Source organism: Rhinoraja longicauda, chromosome 22 (assembly GCF_053455715.1).
Source record: "Rhinoraja longicauda isolate Sanriku21f chromosome 22, sRhiLon1.1, whole genome shotgun sequence".
Lineage (NCBI taxonomy): Eukaryota > Metazoa > Chordata > Chondrichthyes > Rajiformes > Arhynchobatidae > Rhinoraja > Rhinoraja longicauda.
This window is the reverse complement of record NC_135974.1, coordinates 37,096,392-37,121,057: the sequence shown is the minus strand read 5'-3', so window position 1 is coordinate 37,121,057 and position 24,666 is coordinate 37,096,392. Positions and strand designations below refer to the sequence as shown.

Sequence of the window (24,666 nt, the reverse complement as noted above, 5' to 3'; positions counted from 1 at the left end):
TAACTCTCTCTTCAATTCATCCAGTGATTTGGCCTCCACTGCCCTCTGTGGCAGAGAATTCCACAAATTCACAACTCTCTGGGTGAAAAAGTTCCTTCTCACCTCAGTTTTAAATGGCCTCCCCTTTATTCTAAGACTGTGGCCCCTGGTTCTGGACTCCCCCAACACTGGGAACAGAGAAAAGCTTTTGGTGAACGCTATCCAGTCAGCTGAAAGGCTATACTTGATTACAACCGAGCAGTCCACAGTGTACAGATACAGAATAAAGGGACGTTCAGTGCAAGATAAAGTCCAAAATATTCTGATGAAAGATCTTCCGAGGGTCTCCAACGATGTTGATGGGAGGTCAGGACCGCTCTCTAGTTGTTGATAGATTCATACCGCTGGGGTGCAAGCTGCCCTCCAAGGGTCTCGACCCCAAACGTCATCCATTCCTTCTCTCCTAAGGATAGTCCGAGGGTCACCAATGAGGTAGATAGTAGTTCAGCACTGCTCTCTGGTTGTGGTGGGATGATTCAGATGCCAGATAATAGCCAGGAAGAAACTGTCCCTGAATCTGGTGGTGTGTGTTTTCACAATTCTGTACCTCTTGCCCGATGGTGGAAGGGAGGAGAGGGAGTGACCGGGGTGAGACTAGTCCTTGATTATGTTGGTGGCCTTGCCGAGGCAGCGTGAGGTGTAGATGGAAGGGAGGTGGGTTTGCGTGATGGTCTGGGCTGTGTGGCAGTGTGGGGTATAGATGGAAGGGAGGTTGGTTTACGTGATGGTCTGGGCTGTGTGGCAGTGTGGGGTATAGATGGAAGGGAGGTGGGTTTGCGTGATGGTCTGGGCTGTGTGGCAGTGTGGGGTATAGATGGAAGGGAGGTTGGTTTGCGTGATGGTCTGGGCTGTGTGGCAGTGTGGGGTATAGATGGAAGGGAGGTTGGTTTACATGATGGTCTGGGCTGTGTGGCAGTGTGGGGTATAGATGGAAGGGAGGTTGGTTTACGTGATGGTCTGGGCTGTGTCCATGTATTCTCTCCAATTTCTTTAGATGTAGATACGAGAAACTGCAGATGCTGGTTTACAAAAAAAAAGACACAAAGTGCTGGAGTAACTCAGTAACTGGGTCGGCATGGACAAGTTGGGCAGAAGGAACTATTTCCATGCTGTACAACTCTATGACCCTGACATCTGGGATTTAGCTAGACAAAATATATTTTTTCTCAGACCTGGTTTATGAAACACTTGTTTGTGGATGAGGGAACAAGAGCAGGTTTACCCTGTGCAAGGTGTCCACTACAAATGGATTGACTGGACTTCACCTCAGACCGGAATCCTCACTATCTGGTTGTGTTGTTGCTGTTTTAATAAACATTTCATTTTTTATTTTATACGGTTGAATCGTGAATCAAAATCCTCAACCTTCTGGTATCATTACATTTATACATGTGCCCAGAAAATGTGTCAGGCTTAACCTAATGACTGAAGGAAAGTCAACTCAAATGTACACGTGAGAAAGAATTGAGGGGGTAAACTGTACCGTCATGTGTTGGTGACTGTACCGAACTCTCGAGGAACCAACACATGTACTCAGGTGAAAGGTGTACAAGATCACGAGGGGCATGGATGAAGTGAATGCTCACAGTCTGTTTCCCAGCGTAGAGGAATCTAACACTAGAGGGCACAGGCTTAAGGTGAGAGGGGAGAGATTTAAGAGGGACCTCAGGGGAACATCTTCCCACTGGGAGGGTGGTCCGTATCTAGAAACCACAGAAGCCGATGCAATCTCAACTTTTAAAAGGCACTAGGTGCTGTGGACACGTTGGGTCCAAACCTCCCCTGCATTGATGTAGCACCCTCCCCTCCCCCATTCCCCCTCCTCCCCATCCCCCCCTCCTCCCCCCCACTCACCCACCCACTCCATCCCCCCTCAACATCGACAGGCCCCAGCGCAGGCACGGTCACGTTGGGTTCCCATTGTGATGTTGAACATGGAGCTGTTCACTATGCAGACGGACGGGCAGGGCCAGTTGAAACGGATCTATTAAAGTTTAAAAAGTGATTTTTTAAGTTTAAATAGTGAAAAACTTTAAAAATATAACAACCATTTGAACCGCAAGGCAATGGTGAGTAAGGTGGGCCTAAAGTTGTTGGGCTACCGTGTACCGTTTTGGCTGTATTTCGGGAACAAATATATCCACAAACCCACATACAAATATATCCACAAACCCACATATATGCGAGGTGAGAGTTTTAGTCAGATATAGACTTGGACAGATATCTGGGCAGGAAGGGTTTAGAGGGATCTGGGCCAAACCAGGACTAATGGCACCAGCCCAGCATGCCAACTTGGTCCACATGGTCACGGTGGGCCACAGAGCTGGCTCAATGACTCATTTGAATTTAGACTTGAATAAGTGGTTGAAATGTGATCTAATTCATTAGCACAAGACTATAACTGACAGACTGCCGCAGTTGAGGTGTTGCATGCTGGATTAGCTGTGCTGTGTTTAGAGTTATGATTTCCGTAGCTCTATGAGGCAGCTGTATTAACATGCTGGTGAAGGCTCCATGTTACTTGAACGGTAGTTCTAGACATCTCGTCTAAAATTAGACCAGCTACTTTTCCAAATGTTGAAGGCTCGTGAACATAGGTTCCTCAGGACAGGTATAATTAAAAATTCTACCTGCATTCCTAATGACTGAACCTCTGTTGTTTATTAGTTCAAAGATTTATTCAGAAAGCAGGGCATAATTTATTCAGTAATGAGAAAGCTGGAATACAATTAACCCGGTCTTGGATTTGAGATTTCATTACCCGCTTCTGATGGTAGTTTATTAATGGCATTAATCAACAGAGCCATTGGGCAGGTTCACAAGGGAAAATTGTACCACTTAAATATTCATTCATATTGACCCTGCTTGTACACCTATTACTAAAGTAAAATAAATCGTGCAACTTGACATATTTTTCCAAAAAGCTTTGAAAATAAGTCATACATAACCGAAAATATATTTTTCCTGAAATCTCCTTGTACAGAATCAATGGCCGAATGAATCCACTTTGCATTAGACTGAGAGAGGAATCTGTCTGGTAAAACCTTTCCACACAGTCTTAATAATATTGGAGCGTTGTGTACATGAGTTAAATATAAATTGTATGTATTGAACAAGAGCAATAAATATGAATCATTGAGAATACTGTCTTTTTAAGGACGTTTCAGTTATGCATCTACTCTTGGAAGCTTGCCTCTTATTTATGGTGAGGCTTCTCAGTACATTCATGAACTGATCCTGTCACCACAGATATCACTTGCAAATAGGTCTTTGTTGTTGAAACAGACATTGGGGAGAATGGAGATTCCTACCTTTACGATATAAAGATGATGGAAATGAATGGGTAATATTAGAGAAGGCTATAACAGTATTCCACATCAAAAGCAGTAGAAAAAGAAACCTGCTATTTATTTTATTATAGCAGGTATATTAAAATAATATATTGTCCACATGCTAAGAGCTGAATGAATGTCACCTTGAGTGGGAGTAGATGGCAGGGTGTTTGCTTCACTGGTCAGGGCATTGGGTGAAAAAGTCAGGAACTCATGACGCAACTTTCTTGGACTTCGAAGATAGACGCAAAAAGCTGGAGTAACTTCAGGCCGCACGGTGGCGCAGCGGTAGAGTTGCTGCCTTACAGTGAATGCAGCGCCGGAGACCCGGGTTCCATCCCGACCACGGGTGCTGTCTGTACGGAGTTTGTACGTTCTCCCCGTGACCTGCGTGGGTTTTCTCTGAGATCTTCAGTTTCTTCCCACACTCCAAAGGCATACAGGTATGTAGGTTAATTGGCTTGGTAAATGTAAAAATTGTCCCTAGTGTAGGATAGTGTTAATATGCGGGGATCGCTGGTCGGCGCGGACCCAGTGGGCCGAATGGGCCTGTTTCCACGCTGTATCTCCAAACTAAACTCAGCGGGTCAGACAGCATGTCTGGAGAAAAGGAATGGGTGATGTTTTGGGTCAAGAGGCTTCTCCAGACGGACTTTGCTCAGGCTGCATTTGGAGTATTGAGTGCAGCTCGGGTCTCTCCATTTAAGGAAGAATGTAGAGGCTTTTCAAAGGTGCAGAGGTGATATCTGCTCCAGGGTGGGGTTGGTTAGACTTGGATTGCTTTTTCTGGACCGCTGGAGATTGTGGGAAGACCTAATTATAAGAGGCATAGATAGAGTGGACAGTCAGAAGCTTTTTTCCAGGGTGGATAAATCAAATGCAAGAAGGTATAGCTTTAAGGTGAGAGGGACAACGATTAAAGGAGCTGTGAGAGATTAGTTATTTATAAACAGTGTCTGGTGAATGTCTGGAGCATGTTGCCAGGGTCGTGGTGGAGGCAGATTTGATACTAATATAATATATTCCTTTATTCGTCCCACACCGGGGAGATTTACAGTGTTACAGCAGCAAAGTGGACAGCAAGAGAGTTTTGTCCTCACGTACTGTGGTCGGTTGGTGAGGTAGTCCAGAATCCAGGATGTGAGCTGGTGATCCACTCCTGTGCACTCCAGCTTGCCCCCCAGAAACCCCAGCTGGATGGTGTAGAAGGTACTGGAGACATCAAAGAACATGATTCTCACAGTGCTGTCCGGCCTCTCCAGGAGTGGATCACCACCTCACATCCTGGATTCTGGACTACCTCACCAACCGACCACAGTACGTGAGGACAAAGGACCTGGTGTCGGACAGGGTGGTCTGCAGCACTGGGGTTCCGCAGGGAACAGTGCTTGTCCATTCTTGTTCACCCTGTATACTGCGGACTTCAGGCACAGCTCTGCAGACTCCTATCTACAGAAGTTCTCTGACGACTCTGCCATCGTCGGCCTCATCACGGGTGACGAGGACAGGGCGTACAGAGAACTGATCAAGGAGTTTGTGGACTGGTGCCAGCGTAATTGCCTCCGGATCAACGCGGGGAAAACCAGGGAGATGGTGGTAGATTTCCACAGGCGCAGCCAGGTCCCCCCGACACCGATGAACATCCAGGGAATGGACATCGAGAGGGTGGGATCTTATAAGTACCTGGGTGTCTACCTCAACAATAAACTGGACTGGACTGAAAACACCGATGCGCTATACAGAAAGGGCCAGAGCAGACTTTATCTGCTGAGGAGACTCAGGTCGTTTGGAGTGCAGGGGGCACTCCTAAGGACCTTCTACAACACGGTGGTTGCATCGGCCATTTTCTATGGAGTGGTCTGTTGGAGCAGCAGCATCTCAGCGGCGGAAGGGAAGAGACTCGACAAGCTGGTCAGGAAGGCCAGCTCTGTCCTGGGTTGCCCCCTCGACTCAGTGCAGGCGGTGGGAGAGAGGAGGATGATGGCAAAGCTAACATCGCTGCTGGACAACGACTCCCACCCCATGCAGGACACTGTCACTACACTGAGTAGCTCCTTCAGTGACAGACTCCTTCACCCCAAGTGCGTGAAGGAGAGATATAGGAGGTCCTTCCTTCCCGCTGCTGTGAGACTGCACAACCAGCACTGCTCCCAGCAGACGAGTCATTAGTAACAGCTCAGAACACACGGAAAACTGATGACAATTTATGTATCTTTTATTTATAATGAATGATCTCTTGCTCTGTTGCTCTCCACGTTGCTGCTGTAACACTGTAAATTTCCCTGGTGTGGGACGAATAAAGGAATATATTATATTATTATTATTATCAAATCTGCCTCCACCACGACCCTGGCAACATGTTCCATACATTCACCAGACACTGTTTAAATGGTGTTTAAGAGATTCTGGATAGGTACATAGACATGAAGGGAATGGTGGAATATTGATCAAATGCAGGCAGATAAGAGTTGGTAGACACAAAATGCTGCAGTAACTCAGTGGAGGCTGCCTGACCCGCTGAGTTACTCCAGCATTTTGTGTCTACCTTCGATTTTAACCAGCATCTACAGTTTATTTCCGACAGATAAGAGTTGGTCTTGGTATCCTGTTTGGCATTGACACTGGGCTGAAGGACCTGTTATTGTGCTGTACTGTACTACTATATTTTATAATAGACACAAAAAGCTGGAGTAACTCAGTGGAACGGGCAGCATTTCTGGAGAGAAGGAATGGGTCAAGACCCTAAGAAGGGTCAAGAGAGAGCTAGATAGAGCTCTTAAGGATAGCGGAGTCAGGGGGTATGGGGAGAAGGCAGGAACGGGGTACTGATTGAGAATGATCAGCCATGATCACATTGAATGGCGGTGCTGACTCGAAGGGCCGAATGGCCTCCTCGTGCACCTATTGTCTATTGTCTATTGTCACCCATTCCTTCTCTCCAGAGATGCTGCCTGTCCCGCTGAGTTACTCCAGCACTTTGTGTCTGTCTTTGGTTTAAACCAGCATCTGCTGTTCCTTCCTGCACATTTTCAGACAATGTTTGTTTCATGCCCCCAAAAATGATCATATGATCCTTCAACAAACTAGAGTCATTCCTCCCTGTCTCATTGTCACATTGTGAGGTCTTGAAATGGTTTATTTTAAAGGGTGCAGGTATTGTATTTGGAAGTTATTTTGCATAGAACGTCTGTAACTCAGAAATGGGACCATCATTATGCCAGACTTGACGTGAAACAATTCCTGTGCCTTTTGTTATCTCAACACTTTGAAGCACTTCCCTCAGGAAGGCGACTCCCGACTGTCAAAGCAGCCACAGCCAGACATAAAAACAGCTTCTTTCCACGAGCAGTAGCTCTGCTCAACAACCACAAGGCTGTCGCCTCCTTTTGCTCTGGTATTTTAGTTCATTCTTCACATGTTTAAACTATAAGACCCCTTCCAGAACAAGGGGTCACAGTTTAAGGATAAGGGGGAAGTCTTTTAGGACCGAGATGAGAAAGTTTTTTTTCACACAGAGAGTGGTGAATCTGTGGAATTCTCTGCCACAGAAGGTAGTTGAGGCCAGTTCATTGGCTATATTTAAGAGGGAGTTAGATGTGGCCCTTGTGGCTTAAGGGATCAAGGGGTATGGAGAGAAGGCCGGTACAGGATACTGAGTTGGATGATCAGCCATGATCATATTGAATGGCGGTGCAGGCTCGAAGGGCCGAATGGCCTACTCCTGCACCTATTTTCTATGTTTCTATAATGTTTTATTCTTAATGTTTTAATGTTTTATTCGTCATTGTTTACTGTGTGTCGTGTTGTTACTTGCGAGCGGAACACCAAGGCACATTCCTTGTATGTGTACATACTTGGCTGATCAAATTTATTCAATTCAATTCAATTCGATATGCCTTAATTGTTATGCTTATTTGATACATTCAAACAACACCAGGTCACCAGGTACTTTGAGTAGATTTATAATGGGAATGTTGACCATAGACTGTACTGTCTTCTTGCAGGAACGTTCATGATGGTGAACAGCTCTGGGCGTCTGTCGGGACAGAAGGCCCACCTGATGCTACCCCTGCTGAAGGAGAACGACACGCACTGCGTTGACTTCCACTACTTTCTGTCCAGCAAGGACCGGTCCAGCCCAGGGACTCTGAATGTCTTTGTCAAAGTTAACGGGGGACCTCCGGGAAACCCGGTGTGGAATGTGTCCGGGATCGTGACTGAAGGTTGGATTAAGACAGAGCTCGCAATCAGCACCTTCTGGCCCAACTTCTATCAGGTACAGTTACGGCAATGGAAGCGTGAGAATGACTAATGCATGTGTAGGAAAGAACTGCAGATGCTGGTTGGAATTGAAGATAGACATAAAATGCTGGAGTAACTCAGCGGGGCAGGCAACATCTCTGGAGAGAAGGAATGGGTCAAGACCCTAAGAAGGGTCTCAACCCAAAACGTCGCCCATTCCTTCTCTCCAGAGATGCTGCCTGTCCCGCTGAGTTACTCCAGCATTTAGAGTCTAACTGTAATGCAGGTTGTGTTATTGAGTGAGTGTGTGTGCAGTATCAGTTGTTACTATTGCTGAATTCTTCACTTCACCTGTACTAGAGTCATAAAGTTGTACAGCACAGAAACAGGCCCTTTGGCCCACCTTGTCCATGCTGACCAAGTTGGCACACTGGGCTGGCATCATTGGCCTGCATTCGCCCCATAGCCCTCTAAACCCTTCCTGTCCATCTATCTGTCCTGATTGAATTGAATTGAATAATTTATTGTCACATGTGAAAAGTCACAGTGAAGTTCTTTGCTTTAGTGTCCACCTGTATAGCTTCCTCTGGCAGCTCGTTCCAGATGTGGACTACCCTCCGAGTGAAAATGTTGCCCCTGAGGCCTCTCGTAAATCTGTCACTGTTCACTTGAAGGCCGGGCTCCTCAGCTTTAGAATCCTCTAGTCTGGGAAATAGACTGTGAGTGTTCACTTTATCCATGCCCCTCATAATCATATGCACCTCAGCAAGATTAGCCCTCGGCCTCCTGCACTCCAAAGCACAACGTCCAACCTCGCCCTATAACTCAAGCCCAGGTAACATCCTGAGAACCCCGTCTGTATCAGTGTCAACTTCATGACGACCTTCCTAAAGCTGGGTGACCAGAGCTGCCCACAGTATCTCCCAGTTCAACCAGATTAGTTTGTGGCACGTGTACCAAGGGAGGACTCCCCCCTCCCCCACTCTCTGCCTCAGAAGGCAGTGGAGGCCAATTCTCTGGATGCTTTCAAGAGAGAGTTAGATAGAGATCTTAATGATCGCGGAGTCAGGGGGTATGGGGAGAAGGCAGGAACGGGGTACTGATTGTGCATGATCAGCCATGATCACATTGAATGGTGGTGCTGGCTCAAAGGGCCGAATGGCCTCCTCCTGCACCTATTGTCTATTTTCTATTGTCTATTGTCTCCCCAATCTTTGCACATCCCCAATCCTTTCCACTCCTCACTTCAATGTCATGTTTCATGTGTTCTTGTACGTGCACATTCCTTGTATTCCTTATATATGTGCATACTTGGCCAAGAAACTCATTCATTCATTCATTCATTCATTTGTTGTGATTTATGACTGTTGGCAGACCAATTTCTCTCCTGGGATAAATAAAGTTCGATCGTATCGTAAAGTGAAAAGCCAAGTTTGGTCAAGCCAATGACTTGTACAGTTGCATCAAGAAGGCCCGACATTTGTACCCAATACACTTCCTGATGAAGGCAGATGCCTTTACTTTGTACCCACCCTCCTGAACTCCTATATTACCTGGCGTGAGAGTTGTCACAATGAAACTGACTGTTCCACAGCTAGTGGTGATGATGGGGTTAGGATGTAATGGCTCATTTCCTCCATCTTTAACATGGTGTCATTTGCAAATATTAATGTTTGCATTCGGGATTTTAAAAAATGCAAATAAAGTAATAATTTTAAGCATTTGCGAAACCTAAGAGCTTTCTGTAGGAGCATGTGTTGTCCTTGATTGATATATTTATGGAAATAAGATCTTAGCCAGTCTTCGCCCGCCCACTGTATTTCACAGTAAGGACTGGTGTTTTTTTATTGATCGCCAAAATGTTCTCCATTTCAGGTCATCTTTGAGTCAGTTGCTTCAAAGGGTCGTCCTGGATACATTGCCATCGATGAGGTCCGGGTTCTTGCTCATCCCTGTCGTAAGTAATCAGGCTAACGTTTGTCATATAAAGATAAAATGTCAACATTTAACATGTGTGAGAAGGAACTGCAGAAGCTGGTTTAAACTGAAGATGGACACAAAAAGCTGGAGTAACTCAGCGGGTCAGGCAGGAGAGAAGGAATGGGTGATGTTTTGGGTCGAGACCCTTCTTTAGAAATTTAACATGTTCCAGAATGGGGGATTTAAAAAAAAAGTTAAGTTTATTATTGTCATGTGCACAGTGAACCAGTGAGATGCTAGTTCCAGGGATTTAGATTTAGATTTTTAGATTTAGAGATACAGCGCGGAAACAGGCCCTTCGGCCCACCGGGTCCGCGCCGCCCAGCGATCCCCGCACATTAACACTATCCTACACACACTAGGGACATTTTTTTACATTTACCCAGTCAGTTAACCTACATACCTGTACATCTTTGGAGTGTGGGAGGAAACTGAAGATCTCAGAGAAAACCCACGCAGGTCACGGGGAGAACGTACAAACAGCGTGCAGCGTAGGTTCACCAGGTTAATTCCCAGGATGGCGGGACTGACATATGATGGCAGAATGGGTCGACTGGGCTTGTATACACTGGAATTTTGAAGGATGAGAGGAGATCTTATAGAAACGTAGAATTCTTAAAGGATTGGACAGGCTAGATGCTGGAAAATGTTCCCGATGTTGGGGGAGTCCAGAACCAGGGGTCACAGTTTAAGAATAAGGGGTAGGCCATTTAGGACTGAGATGAGGAAAAACTTTTTCACCCAGAGAGATGTGAATCTGTGGAATTCTCTGCCACAGAAGGCAGTGGAGGCCAATTCATTGGATGTATTCAAGAGGGAGTTAGATTTAGCTCTTAGGGCTAACGGAATCAAGGGATATGGGGAGAAAGCAGGAATGGGGTACTGATTATGGATGATCAGCCGTGATCATATTGAATGGCGGTGCCGGCTCGTAGGGCTGAATGGCCTACTCCTGCACCCATTTTCTATGTTTCTAAGCATGCTATCCAGTCCAATCCCACCGTACACGAGGACAGTAGATCCTCTTCTGGACCAGCAAGCAGAGAGAGACACCATGTTCCAGCGCCATCTTGGAACTTCCACGTCTCTGAAGAGTCTGATCTTGGCCCAAGGACATGTGCGGGGTGTCATTTTCTTTCGTTAAGGCCGGGTGTGGTGGGGGCAGGGGGTGGGTGGAGTAGGGGTGGGCCTGGTCACGGTGAGAAACCACAATTCATTGTTTTCCATTATGGACCCACAGTAAACTCTAAAGCAGTTGATACAACAACTCAGATGTGTTTTAAGAAAATTAAGTTGGAGGGTAGATGCAACCTCAGGAGAGAATGCATGCAGGCAGCACGGCCAATGCACCTCAATGTAGCAGTGACATGACCTGGAGGCAACGAGGCAGTTGGACTGGATGCTAAAAGCTCTGCCTGAATCTCTGTTCATTTGAAGACACAGAGTGCTGGAGTAACTCAGCGGGTCAGGCAGCATCTGTGGAGAACATGGATAGGTGACTTTTCTGATTAGGACCCTTCTTCAGAATGCAAAGGGTCCCAAACCAAAATGTCACCTATCCATGTTCTCCAGAGATGCTGCCTGACCCGCTGAGTTACTCCAGCACTCTGTGAAACGTCACCTATCCATGTTCTCCAGAGATGCTGCCTGACCCGCTGAGTTACTCCAGCACTCTGTGAAACGTCACCTATCCATGTTCTCCAGAGATGTTGCCTGACCCGCTGAGTTACTCCAGCACTCTGTGTCTATCTCTGGATGAAGCCCTCTCATTGCCAGGGGGCCTCCTCGACAACCTCACGCAGACAACTGTGCCTGAGCATCAACCCTTGGCTGGGCAAGGTCCTGGTGGGGTGGATGGAGTCTGGCATGCTCTCTAATCATCATCATATCATATCATATATATACAGCCGGAAACAGGCCTTTTCGGCCCACCAAGTCCGTGCCGCCCAGTGATCGCCGTACATTAACACTATCCTACACCCACTAGGGACAATTTTTACATTTACCCAGCCAATTAACCTACATACCTAATGATGAGGACCTTCTGCTTAAAGAAGTTCGAAACACTGTTGTAGTTCAACAAATGTTGAGAGCTTAGCGGGGGTTGGACGCCTCCGTTCAAGTGAAATGAAAGCAGGAGATGAACTTCATGGCGGAAAGCCATTTGCCGCTGAGACTAGGTTTTGACGACGAGCGACACAGAAGTAAATGGAGCGAAGACAGAACCTGAGGGTGAACATTTATAATCGGTATCTGTGATGGCGGACATTAGAAGCTTGCTAAGCACCCGGGCAGCGGGTGGCAAAAGCTCTTGCTGTAAATAAGTAATGACAATGTCCACTAAAGGAGAAGTGTTTCCGCATGTGTGTCCGGTTACTCCAATCTAATGAAGTACTGATCGCAATCGACATGGTGAAAATGGAGCACTAATCTTCCTTTAATTAGCGCAGACATAGAACACAGAGTCAGAATGACTATGCATACACACTGGAAAAGGATCTTCAATTGGTGGCAATCCATTCTCCATTAGTCAAGTCAAGTCAAGTCCATTTTATTTGTATAGCACATTTAAAAACAACCCACGTTGACCAAAGTGCTGTACATCTGATTAGGTACTAAGGGGAAAAAAATGAAACATACAGTAGCACGCAAACAGTTCACAGCGCCTCCTCAATGAGCCTCAAACGCTAGGGAGTAGAAATAGGTTTTGAGCCTGGACTTAAAGGAGTCGATGGAGGGGGCAGTTCTGATGGGGAGAGGGATGCTGTTCCACAGTCGAGGAGCTGCAACCGCAAAAGCGCGGTCACCCCTGAGCTTAAGCCTAGACCGCGGGATAGTGAGTAGCCCCAAGTCGGCCGACCTGAGGGACCTGGAGTTAGAGAGGTGGGTTAGAAGATTTTTGATGTAGGGGGGGGGATGTCCATTTAGGGCTTTATACGTGAATAGGAGGAGCTTGAAGTTGATTCTGTACCATACAAGGAGCCAGTGGAGAGAGGCCAGAATCGGGGTGATGTGGTCCCTTTTACGGGTACCCGTCAGGAGTCTCGCTGCGGCGTTTTGGACCAGTTGCAGGCGGGACAGGGAAGATTGGCTGATCCCAGTGTATAGGGAGTTGCAGTAGTCTAGGCGGGAGGAAATGAAAGCGTGAATGATTTTTTCTGTGTCGTCGAATTGGAGGAAAGGTTTGATTTTAGCTATGGTACGAAGTTGAGTCATAGACTCACAGTCATTAAGCTGTACAGCAGGGAGCAGGCCCTTCGGCCCTTCTTGTCCATGTCAACTATTTGGTCTATTGGGCTAGTTCCATTTGCCTGCATTTGGCTCTTATCTCTCTCAACCCTTCCTGTTCATACATCTTTTAGAATGGTACAGCGCGGAAACAGGCCCTTCGGCCTAACTTGCCTACACTAGCTAACAGGGCGGCACGGTAGCGCAGCGGTAGAGTTGCTGCTTTACAGCGAATGCAGCGCCGGAGACTCAGGTTCGATCCTGACTACGGGTGCTGCACTGTAAGGAGTTTGTACGTTCTCCCCGTGACCTGCGTGGGTTTACTCCGAGATCTTCGGTTTCCTCCCACACTCCAAAGACGTACAGGTATGTAGGTTAATTGGCTGGGTAAATGTAAAAAATAAATAAAAAATTGTCCCTAGTGGGTGTAGGATAGTGTTAATGTACGGGGATCACTGGGCGGCACGGACTTGGAGGGCCGAAAAGGCCTGTTTCCGGCTGTATGTATATGATATGATGATATGATGTTCCAGCTACACTAGTCCCACATGCCTGTGTTTGGCCCATATCCTTCCAAACCTGTCCTATCCATGTACCTGTCCCAGTGTCTCTTAAAGGCTGTGACAGCCCCTGCCTCAACTACCTCCTCCGGCAGCTCATTCCACACACCTGCCATCCTTTGTGTGAAAAGGTTACCCCTCAGATACCTATTAAATCATTTCCCCTTCACCTAAAGCCTATGTCCTCTGGTCCTAGACTCCCCTACTCTGGGCAAGAGTCAATTTTAAATGTTGTCAATTTATTCACAAAATGCTGGAGTAACTCAGCAGGTCAGGCAGCATCTCGGGAGAGAAGGAATGGGTGACGTTTCGGGTCGAGACCCTTCTTCAGTCTGAAGAAGGGTCTCGACCCGAAACATCACCCATTCCTTCTCTCCCGAGATGCTGCCTGACCTGCTGAGTTACTCCAGCATTTTGTGACTAAATCGATTTGTACCAGCATCTGCAGTTATTTTCTTATATTAAATGTTGTCAATGTCCAAATGTTTTTTTAAATGTTGTAATTGAATCCAATTCTATAGATTCCTCTGGCAGTTCACAAATTCACAAGTTACAGGGGTAGAATTAAGCCATTCGGCCCACCGAGCCAATCATGGCTGATCTCTGCCTCCTCTTCCTATTGTCCCTAGTGGGTGTAGGATAGTGTTAGTGTGCGGGGATCGCTGGGCGGCGCGGACCCGGTGGGCCGAAGGGCCTGTTTCTGCGTTGTATCTCTAAATTTTTTAAAAATCGAATAAAGTTCAATCTCTCCCTCTTTGTTCTCCTGTGGTCGGGGCTGTGGAACCATCTGCAGTCGGGGGCGATCAAAGCTTTCGTGCAATAAGAACTGCAGACGGTGATCACTCATTCTAAATGTAACCACAAAATACTGGAGTAGCTCAGCGGGACAGGCAGCATCTCTGGAGAGACGGAATGCGTGACGTTTCGGGTCGAGACCCTTCTTTAGACGTCACCCGTTCCTTCGCTCCAGAGATGCTGCCTGTCCCGCTGAGTTACTCCAGCATTTTCTGTCTACCTTCGATTTAAACCAGCATCTGCAGTTCTTTCGTACACTTTCTAAATGTGACGCTGGAAGCCCACTAAGTATTGGGGACACACTGGGTGAGCTGACAAGCAAATAACGCCTTTGCCCCATTTTGAGGTCCAACTTCACCCCTGTCTTCAGGTGTCAAATCTTCAAAGCCCGGATCATGAATCGTGGGGGAAGTAGTTACATCATCAACTGCTCATTGTTTAACCTCAACACCTTCAGGACTTTGTGTGGTGGCAATGATGGTGAACGTTTGACAGCACAGGGCCTCTACATCACAAGGAATAGGAGTAGAATTAGTCTACTCTGCCAAACGACCATGGCTGATCCATCTCTCCCTCCAAACCCCGTTCTCCTGCCTTCTCCCCAAAACCTCTCACACCCGTACTAATCAAGAATCTATCTATCTCTGCCTTCAAAATATCCACAGACTTGGCCTCCATAGCCTATTGTGGCAAAGAATTCCACAGATTCACCACCTTCTGACTAAAGAGATTCCTCCTCATCTCCTTCCTAAAGGAACGTCCTTTAATTCTGAGGCTGTGACCTCTAGTCCTAGACTCTCCCACTAGTGGAAACATCCTCTCCACATCCACTCTATCCAAGGCTTTTGAGAGAGTAGAAACGTGGAATTGGACAAGGATTCCAGGACAAACACCATCTGGAGTCACTTCAAAACAAAGATAATATTGTGCCTGGACTAGATATGTAAGACTATTGGTGCAGAGAGGAACTGCAGATGCTGGTTTACACCATAGATAGACACAAAATGCTGGAGTAACTCAGCGAGCCGGGCAACATCTCTGAAGAGAAGACGTTTTGGGTCGAGACCATTCTTCAGACTGAGAGTCAGGGGGAAAGGGAACCGAGACATATCGATGGTACTTAGAACAAAGTAAAACTTAGTAAAACTATGACATGGTAAAGTGAGTTTGGATTTTAACACATACTAGACCAAGTGGACCCGTTGGGCCCAAACCTCTCCTACATTGGTGCAGCACCCTCTCCTCCCCCCCCCCTCTCCCCTCCCCCCACTCTCCCTCCCCTCTCCCCTCCTCCCCTCCCCACTCCCTCCGCCTCACCTCCCCCCTCAACCTCCTCCCCCCCACTCCATCCCCCTCAACGCCCCTTATCCTCCCTCCCTCCCCCTTCCCTCCCAAGGAGATAGATTTAAATTTTAAAATGTGAATAACTTTTAAAATATAACACCAATTTCAATTAAACTTCTTCCATTCGCACCATGGGACGACGGTGAGTAAGGTGGGCCTAAAATTGTCGCGCTATCGTATACAGTTTTGGCTGTAGTTCAGAAACAAACAAACAAATAAACAAGAGTTTTAGTATCTAGATAAGAAAGTAAAGATCTTTCTGCAGACTGCCCCTTCAGGAGTGGGTGCATCTCACGGAACACAGATTGTGGAATCTCTCCAGGAGCTGAGGAAGTGCAGAGAGAACAGCCGAGGTCAAAGGGATAATAGAAAGACATTTAAGGGCAGATCGTGCGCTGTTTGATTTGTGGATATTGTACAAGAAAATAACTGCAGATGCTGGTACAAATCAAAAGTATTTATTCACAAAATGCTGGAGTAACTCAGCAGGTCAGGCAGCATCTCAGGAGAGAAGGAATGGGTGACGTTGCGGGTCGAGACGTTTCAGTCTGAAGAAGGGTCTCGACCCAAAACGTCACCCATTCCTTCTCTCCTGAGATGCTGCCTGACCTGCTGAGTTAATCCAGCATTTTGTGAATAAATACCTGTGGATATTGTACGATAGATTGTAATCTAAAGTTGGAACTGCAGGTTGCATCTTGTTGGCACGCAGAGGGAATGGCATTGTGCATCTGTTTGTTTCAACAGTATTAGAAGCAACGACTGTGTGGGAAGGAACTGCAGATGCTGGTTTAAACCGAAGATAGACAGAAAAAGCGTAACAGGCAGCATCTCTGGAGTGAAGGAATGGGTGACGTTTCGAGTCGAGACCCTTCTTCAGACTAGTCCGAGAAAAACCACACAAAGTGCTAGAGTAACTCAGGGGGTCAGGCTGAGCTGCCGGAACTGCTTCAAATCAATGGAGGAGTCATTGTTAAACATAGAAACATAGAAAACAGGTGCAGGAGGAGCCCATTCAGCCCTTCGAGCCAGCACCACCATTCAATATGATCATGGCTGATCATCCACAATCAGTACCCCGTTCCTGCTTTCTCCCCATATCTCTTGATTCCATTAGCCCTAAGAGCTAAATCTAACTCTCTCTTGAAAACATCCAGTGAATTGGCCTCCACTGCCTTCTGTGGCAGAGAATTCCACAGATTCACAACTCTCTGGATGAAGAAATTTTTCCTCATCTCAGTCCTAAATGGCCTGCCCCTTGTTCTTAAACTGTGACCCCTGGTTCTGGACTCCCCCCAACATCGGGAACATTTTTCCTGCATCTAGCCTGTCCAATCCCTTAAGAATTTTATATGTTTCTATAAGATCTCCTCTCATCGTTCTAAATTCCAGCGGATTCTGTCACCTTGCATGAGGAGTGCAAAGTCGGCCAAAAATCAACACCCTTGTTCATGTTTTTGAACAATAAACGTGGCAATGTTCCAAGTCTGAGGGTATTGTTCATCTCCCTTGAGTTAGATCACAATACAACTGTATTATAATCAGGGATTTTCAGAGTGGAAAGTTGCTGGAATGCATACCAATTAAAAATTAAACAACATTCATCAAAAATAAAATTCCCATCAATATGCCACCCACTTCTGTTTTGATTTTGTGACCAATCAACTACTAATTTTATAAACTAATAACTAAAAATGATAAAGTCAACACATGTTATAAAATTAAACATATTAAAATAATTTACACAACAAAAACTGTGCATAATTTCACAAATAACATGGTAACTGAAGATTTATCCTGAAACATAGCACTATAAAAACAAATTATTAACACATGGAGACCGAGTTATGTGTGGGGCTGTTTGTGGTGGACAGTAATGATCAGGTTCATATCATATCATATCATATATATACAGCCGGAAACAGGCCTTTTCGGCCCACCAAGTCCGTGCCGCCCAGTGATCCCCGCACATTAACACTATCCTACACCCACTAGGGACAATTTTTACATTTACCCAGCCAATTAACCTACATACCTGTACGTCTTTGGAGTTCAGTGGTGTTTGCAATCAATTCTCCTCGCCCTGCCATCAATGAGCAGATTTACAGTGTTTAATAAGCACAGCTTAGCGTGGTGACTTAAACTAAAGTCCTGAAGTGTTGCTAATTTACCAAAACTGCCAACTCTGCCCTGTGCTGTAATAAAGATCCACTTTCATCAGTCTGAAGAAGGGTCCCGACCGGAAAAGTCACCTATCCATGTTCTCCACAGATGCTGCCTGACCCGCTGAGTTACTCCAGCACTCTGTGAAACGTCACCTATCCATGTTCTCCACAGATGCTGCCTGACCCGCTGAGTTACTTCAGCACTCTGTGAAACGTCACCTATCCATGTTCTCCACAGATGTTGCCTGACCCGCTGAGTTACTCCAGCACTCTGTGAAACGTCACCTATCCATGTTCTCCACAGATGCTGCCTGACCTGCTGAGTTACTCCAGCACTCTGTGAAATGTCACCTATCGTGGCACCATCACTCCACAGCCACATACCCTTGGGACCTCTCCAGAAATAAATCAGCTTGCCAGAACATGCCATGCTGAGTTTCCAAAGTCCCAACTGGAGCTCCATAAAAGGAGCACAACAGGCATCTAGGACGTTACCCTGATTAAAACACGAAGTGCTGGAATTACTCAGTGTGTCAGGCAGCATCTGTAGAAGGAAAAGACATGGCATTTCGATTCAGGACCCAGTGTATGAAATCATGAGAGGAATAGATCGGGTAGATGCACAGAGTCTCTTGCTCAGAGTAGGGGAATCGAGGACCAGAGGGCATAGGTTCAAGGTGAAGGGGAAAAGATTTAATAGGAATCTGAGGGGTTACATTCACACAGAGCATGTTGGGGGTGTATGGAGCAAGCTGCCGGAGGAGGAAGTTGAGGCTGGGACTATCCCAACGATTAAGAAACAGTTAGACAGGTACATGGATAGGACAGGTTTGTAGGGATATGGACCAGATGTGAGCAGGTGGGACTAGTGTAGCTGGGACATTGTTGGCCAGGGTGGGCAAGTTGGGCCGAAGGGCCTGTTTCCATGCTGTACCACTCTCTGACTCAGGAGAGCAGTGGGAGTCACGGAGGGGGAACAGTGAGAGAGGGTCACACAGAACTCCCATCGGAGAGAGGAGAACCTCCTCAATTTGGAAACTCTGAGGAGATATCGGTGTGGAACAGGAGAACGGCAACACTAGGAACTGCTGGAATCTGGGAAGTTATCCTCTTGCATTTATGGAGCTCAGAGTGGTGGATTTATTGGCCTTTGGACAAGCACAAGAAAGTGATACACTGTAGGCTTGGAGATTCAGGGCAATAAGTTGCTCATCAACCATCAAGTATTGGAAAGGTAGACACAGAGTGCTGGAGTAACTCAGCGGGTCAGGCAGCATCGCTGGAGAAAAGGAATATGTGACGTTTCAGGTCGAGTTCTTCATTCCGATTTCTTTGGTCTCGACCCGAAACATCACCTATTCCTTTTCTCCAGGGATGCTGCCTGACCTGCTGAGTTACTCCAGCAATTTGTGCCTTCCCATGGTGTAAATCAGCCTCTGCAGTTCTTTCCCACACATGTATTTGAAAAGCCATGTTGCCACCTGCTACATGTGGAGGAAAGTGGGATATCTGTTTGATTTGTTTGAAAGAGACAAAGGAAAGCAGTAATTTTGGAGATGAAAGATCTGCTTCAAGACGAGGGTGTTCGACAGCAAGTTATTGAGGTCAACAAAACACATTGTGCAGGGCATTACTAGCTATTTGTATCACCATGGTATCCACAATCAAATAGTATCGTGGAACCCGGTGGTAAGATTACACTGGAAATTACACTGAGAAGCAAATGAGTCCAAGCAGTTTTGTAGTGGGCTCACTGCACACAGTAACTAACACAGTGTAAAGCAGAGACACCAGCAACTGCAGCTGCTGGAATAATGAGCAATACACAGGGTACTGGAGGAACTCAGCGGGTCAGGCAGCATCTGTGGAGGGAATGGACTGGTGATGTTTCGGCTGGGGACCTTTGCTCACAATTAAAAGCGAGCTGGTCAACAAACCGAAGCAACCCTGTTTCCTACATGAAATAAATTGGAAGATCTAACTTCAAAAAGCCGGACAAAAGCATCTCTGTAGCAGGGCTTGATTAGGTAGAGTGGAGCTGCTGCCTCACAGCGCCAGAGGCCCAGGTTAGATCCTGGCCTCAGGTACTGTCTGTGTGGAGTTTGCACGTTCTCCCTGTGACTGCGTGGGTTTCCTTCGGGTGCTCCGGTTCCAATAGTCAAATGACAATAGACAATAGGTGCAGGAGTAGGCCATTCGGCCCTTTGAGCCAGCACCGCCTTTCAGTGTGATCATGGCTGATCATTCTCAATCAGTGCCCCGTTCCTGCCTTCTCCCCATACCCCCTGACTCCGCTATCCTTAAGAGCTCTATCTAGCTCTCTCTTGAATGCGTTCAGAGAATTGGCCTCCACTGCCTTCTGAGGCAGAGAATTCCACAGATTTACAACTCTCTGACTGAAAAAGTTCCCTCCCACATCCCAAAGGCATGCAAGTTTGTTAGATAATTGGCATGTACAAATGTGTAGGAAGGAACAGCAGATGCTGGTTTACATCGAAGACAGACACAAAATGCTGGAGTAACTCAGCGGGACGGGCAGCGTCTCTGGAGAGAAGGAATGGGTGACGTTCCGGGTTGAGACCCACCTTCAGACTGGTTTGCAGATTTGGCATCTGCAAATTGTCTCAGGTGTGCAGGGAGTGGATGAGAAAGTGGGATAACATAGAGCTGGTGTGAACGGGTGGTCGATGGTTGTCGTGGACTCAGTGGGCTGAAGGGCCTGTTTCCATGCTGTATCTGTAAACTAAATTAATCTCGGAGGAGATATTATTGAAATGGATCCTGCAGGAAAAGACATCTAGATCCCAGCACAAGTATTCTAACGCCAGGACATCTGATCATGCAGCAAAAATGGAAATGTACTCCTGAAAAAGCAGAGAATGGTGAAGAAAATTAGGCGTGACCAGAGAGTGTTTCCTCCAAAGAGCATTTGCAACTCCTTGCTCAATCACAGGCAAACCACAGTCACTGCAATAGAGAAGGGCTGGGCCACTGGTGCACAGATCAGTGAACTAACGATGTTTTCAGGAGAAAGTTAGATTAGGGGTACTGATTTTAGATGATCAGCCATGATCACATTGAATGGCGGTGCTGACTCGAAGGGCCGAATGGCCTCCTCCTGCACTTATTTGCTATGTTTCTATGTTTCTAACACCAATCCCACTGAGGCGATATACTTTCAGCAGACCCATTTTCCATAGTGGCATAACTTAATTATTAAACTAGGTGAAACAGGTTTCCTGATTATCCCAGTGATCTGGAATTTTTCAAACACATAATAGAAGCTTCCTGTTGGATTTATAAACACCTCACATTTGAAACACTGTAATAAAGTCCTAGAGTCACACAGTGTGGAAACAGGCCCTTTGGCCCAACTTGCCCATGCCGACCAACATGTCCCTACCTGCCTCAGTTTGGCCCATATCCCTCTAAACCTGTCCTATCCATGTGCCTGTCCAAATGTTTCTCAAATATTGATCGTTTTTGCCCCCATTACCTCCTCTGGCAGCTCGTCCCAAACACCCACCACCCTTTGTGGGTATAAAAAGCCCTCAGCTTCCCATTAAATCTTTCCCCTCTCACCTTAAACCTATGTCCTTTGTTTCTCTATTCCCCTACTCTGGGTAAAAAGACTCTGCATTTCCCCGATCTATTCCTCTCGTGATCTTGTACAGCTCTATAAGATCACCCCTCATCCTCCTGCGCTCCAAGGAATAAGGTTCTAGCCTGCCCGACCTCTCCCTGTAGCTCAGGCCCCTCGAGTCCTGGCAACATCCTCATAAATCTAATCATTGCCAGTTTTTAATTCGACAGACTTACAGCCCTAACCTTGATGTAACTCCGAGCTGATCAGTGCAGGAATGATGTCTTTGTGTTTGCACCTTGTGTGTCAGATCTTTCCTTTCAACACTGATTATGGGACTAAGAAGCTGTCTTCAGTGACATTCCCGCAACAAGGTGACAGCGCTGGAGAGTGAAATGACCATTTTAGACCTTCATTTTCCTGCAAATCACCCCCAAGAAAAAACTCATTCCATGTATCTCCTTGCAATTGCAGCCTTTCACAGTATCGCACTTTGCCATGGCAACCAGAAATTCTACCACATATCTCTTTCTATTTTCCCTGTGATCATCCTTTACACGTTGGGAAACGGCTTAAAAATTCTGAAACCGTTTTAGTGGCAAATAATTATTACATTTTTCTGATAAAACCCGCACATTCTTGTAACAATTGGATTCTTCTTTCATTCTGGTAGACTGCCCTCAGATTGTTGCCATAGCTACAGGGGATGTGTCCTGTCCTGATTCTATCTTTGCACAGACTCCTCACTGTGTGCAAGTGCAAGACGCAAGCCTGAATCCTGCTCTATAATCAGACTTCAACACCCACTGTATCTAACGATTACCATATTAAAAAGCATCGCGTGGATATTTTTTAAATCAGGTGGAAAGGAAATATTAATGATACAAAACGTGACACAGTTCAACTTGGAAGGAACTTGTTAAAGAGATGGTGAAAACATTTACGCTTTTTCCCAATGACCACCAAAGAGAAACGTAGAAAATAGGTGCAGGAGGAGGCCAGTTGTAAATCTGTGGAATTCTCTGCCTCAGAAGGCAGTGGAGGCCAATTCTCTGAATGCATTAAAGAGAGAGCTAGATAGAGCTCTTAAGGATAGCGTAGTCAGGGGGTATGGGGAAAAGGCAGGAACGGGGTACTGATTGAGAATTATCAGCCATGATCACATTGAATGGCGGTGCTGGCTCGAAGGGCCGAATGGCCTCCTCCTGCACCTATTGTCTATTGTCTATTTGGCCTTCAAGCCAGCACCGCCATTCATTGTGATCATGGCTGATCATCCACAATCAGTAACCTGTGCCCAACTTCTCCCCATATCCCTTGATTCCACTAGCCCCCAAAGTTATCCAAAGTTTATTTTACCATCTTTGCTACACAGGGATGCTATTTTAATTAAAGTAAAATAACTTAATTGACGTCAAGAATTTGAAGACCAGATTATAGGAACAGAATTAGGCTATTCAGCCCATCGAATCCACTCTGCCATTCGATTATGACTGATCTATTTCCCCCTCTCAACCCCTTTCTCTTGCCTTTTACCCATAACCTTTAATGCCCATTGTACAAGCAAGAAACAGGGTCTCGACCCGAAACATCACCCATTCCTACTCACCAGAGATGCTGCCTGACCCGCTGAGTTACTCCAGCATTTTGTGTCTACCTTCGAGAAACACAGGCCATTGTGAACGTGACATTGAAGATAGGCACAAAGTGCTAGAGTAACTCAGCGGGTCAGGCAGCATTCCTGAAGAACAGGAATAGGTGATGTTTCGGGTCACGACCCATCTTCAGACTGACCGTCAGGGGGGAGGGCTATTGCTGTGATGTTATACAAATATAATAATAATAATAATGTATTTTATTTATATAGCGCTTTTCATATACTCAAAGACGCTTTACAGAGATTTAGAGAACATAGGGAAATTAATAAATAGATAAATAAGTAAATAAATAAACGAACAGAGAAAGGAGACAGAAATATGGGGATCTTCTGATTGTAACTTTGTCATTAGTCATTAGTTTATTGTCACGTGTACCAAGGTACAGTGAAAAGTCTTTGTTGCGTGCTGGCCAGTCAACCGAAAGACTATACGATTACAATCGAGCTGTCCACAGTGTACAGATGCAGGATAAAGGGAATATCATGAATAACATATCGTGCAATAAAAAAGCCAGTAAATCTAATCAAAGATAGTCCGAGGGTCTCCAATCAGGTAGTTGGTAGTTCAGGATAATTGTCTAGTTGTAGGTTTGACAGTTTAGTTGCCTGATAACAGCTGAGAAGAAACTATCCCTGAATCTGGAGGTGTGTGTTTTCACACTTCTGTACGTTTCTGTTGTGTACAGCATGGAGTGAAGATTGCCAAGAGCAGGTTTCTGTTCCTGTGACGTCTGGCGTTCTAGATCACTGCCTGACCATGGCTCAAGGCAGGCAGAAACACTGATGTTAGCCGTCATCTCTGAGTGAACGTGACTGAGGGTGGCCCTGAGGGCAATCACATCTCACACCAGGGAAGATGCTTGTGGTTAACACAAGGATGTGCAGTTGCTGGAATCCTCAGCAAAAAAACACAAAGTGCCGGAGTAGCTCAAAGTAGGCGGGAAGAGAACGTGAGATCAGAGCAGTGAAGTTGTACGAGATGTTGGTGAGGCCACATCTGGAGTGTTGTGTTCAGTTTTAGTCACCCTGCTTTAGGAAAGACTAGACCAAGTGGACCTGTTGGGCCCAAACCTCTCCTGCATTGATGCAGCACCCTTTCCTCCCTCCCCTCCCCCCTCTCCCTCCTCCCCCTCCCTCCCTCCTCCCCCCTCCCTCCATCCCCTCCCCTCCCCCTCCCCTACCCCTCCCCCCTTCCCCTCCCCCCTTCCCCTCCCCCCTTCCCCTCCCCCCCTTCCCCTCCCCCCTTCCCCTCCCCCTTCCCCTCCCCCCTTCCCCTCCCCCCCCACTCCATCCCCTCACCCCCCCTTATCCTCCCCCCTCCCCCCACCCTCCCTAGGAGATAGATTTAAACTTTAAAATGTGAATAACTTAAAAAATATAACACCAATTTCATTGAAATTTCTTCCATTAGCACCAAAGGGACAACGGTGAGTAAGGTGGGCCTAAAATTGTGCACCGTTTTGGCTGCAGTTCAGGAACAAACAAACAAACAAACAAGAGTTTTAGTATCCAGATGTTATTAAGCTCGAAATGGTACAGAGAAGGTTTATGAGGATGTTGCCAGGACTTCTGGACCTGAGCTACAGATAGAGATTGAGTAGGTTTGGACTATTCCTTGGAGTACAGGAGGATGAGGGGTGATCTTATAGATGTGTATAAAGTCATGAGGGGATAATGAAGGTGAAGGCAGAGTATTGTCCCCAGGGGAAGGTTAGCAGGAACTAGGGCATGGGTTTACGGT

At 46.4% G+C, this 24,666-nt stretch overlaps 1 protein-coding gene across 5 annotated transcripts in view; it reads left to right on the top strand.

Moving 5' to 3' along the window:
- Positions 1 to 24,666, top strand: part of LOC144604575 (receptor-type tyrosine-protein phosphatase T-like) — a 607,863-nt gene that overhangs the window by 236,300 nt on the left and 346,897 nt on the right. For 4 of the 5 annotated variants that reach the window (XM_078419171.1, XM_078419169.1, XM_078419173.1 and 1 more), the window contains exons 3-4: positions 7,376 to 7,647; positions 9,489 to 9,570. In XM_078419171.1, the coding sequence (XP_078275297.1) occupies positions 7,376 to 7,647; positions 9,489 to 9,570 (354 nt within the window). Of the gene's footprint in view, positions 1 to 7,375; positions 7,648 to 9,488; positions 9,571 to 11,657; positions 11,662 to 24,666 lie in introns of those variants that run through there. The other variant, XM_078419174.1, reaches the window with a different exon arrangement.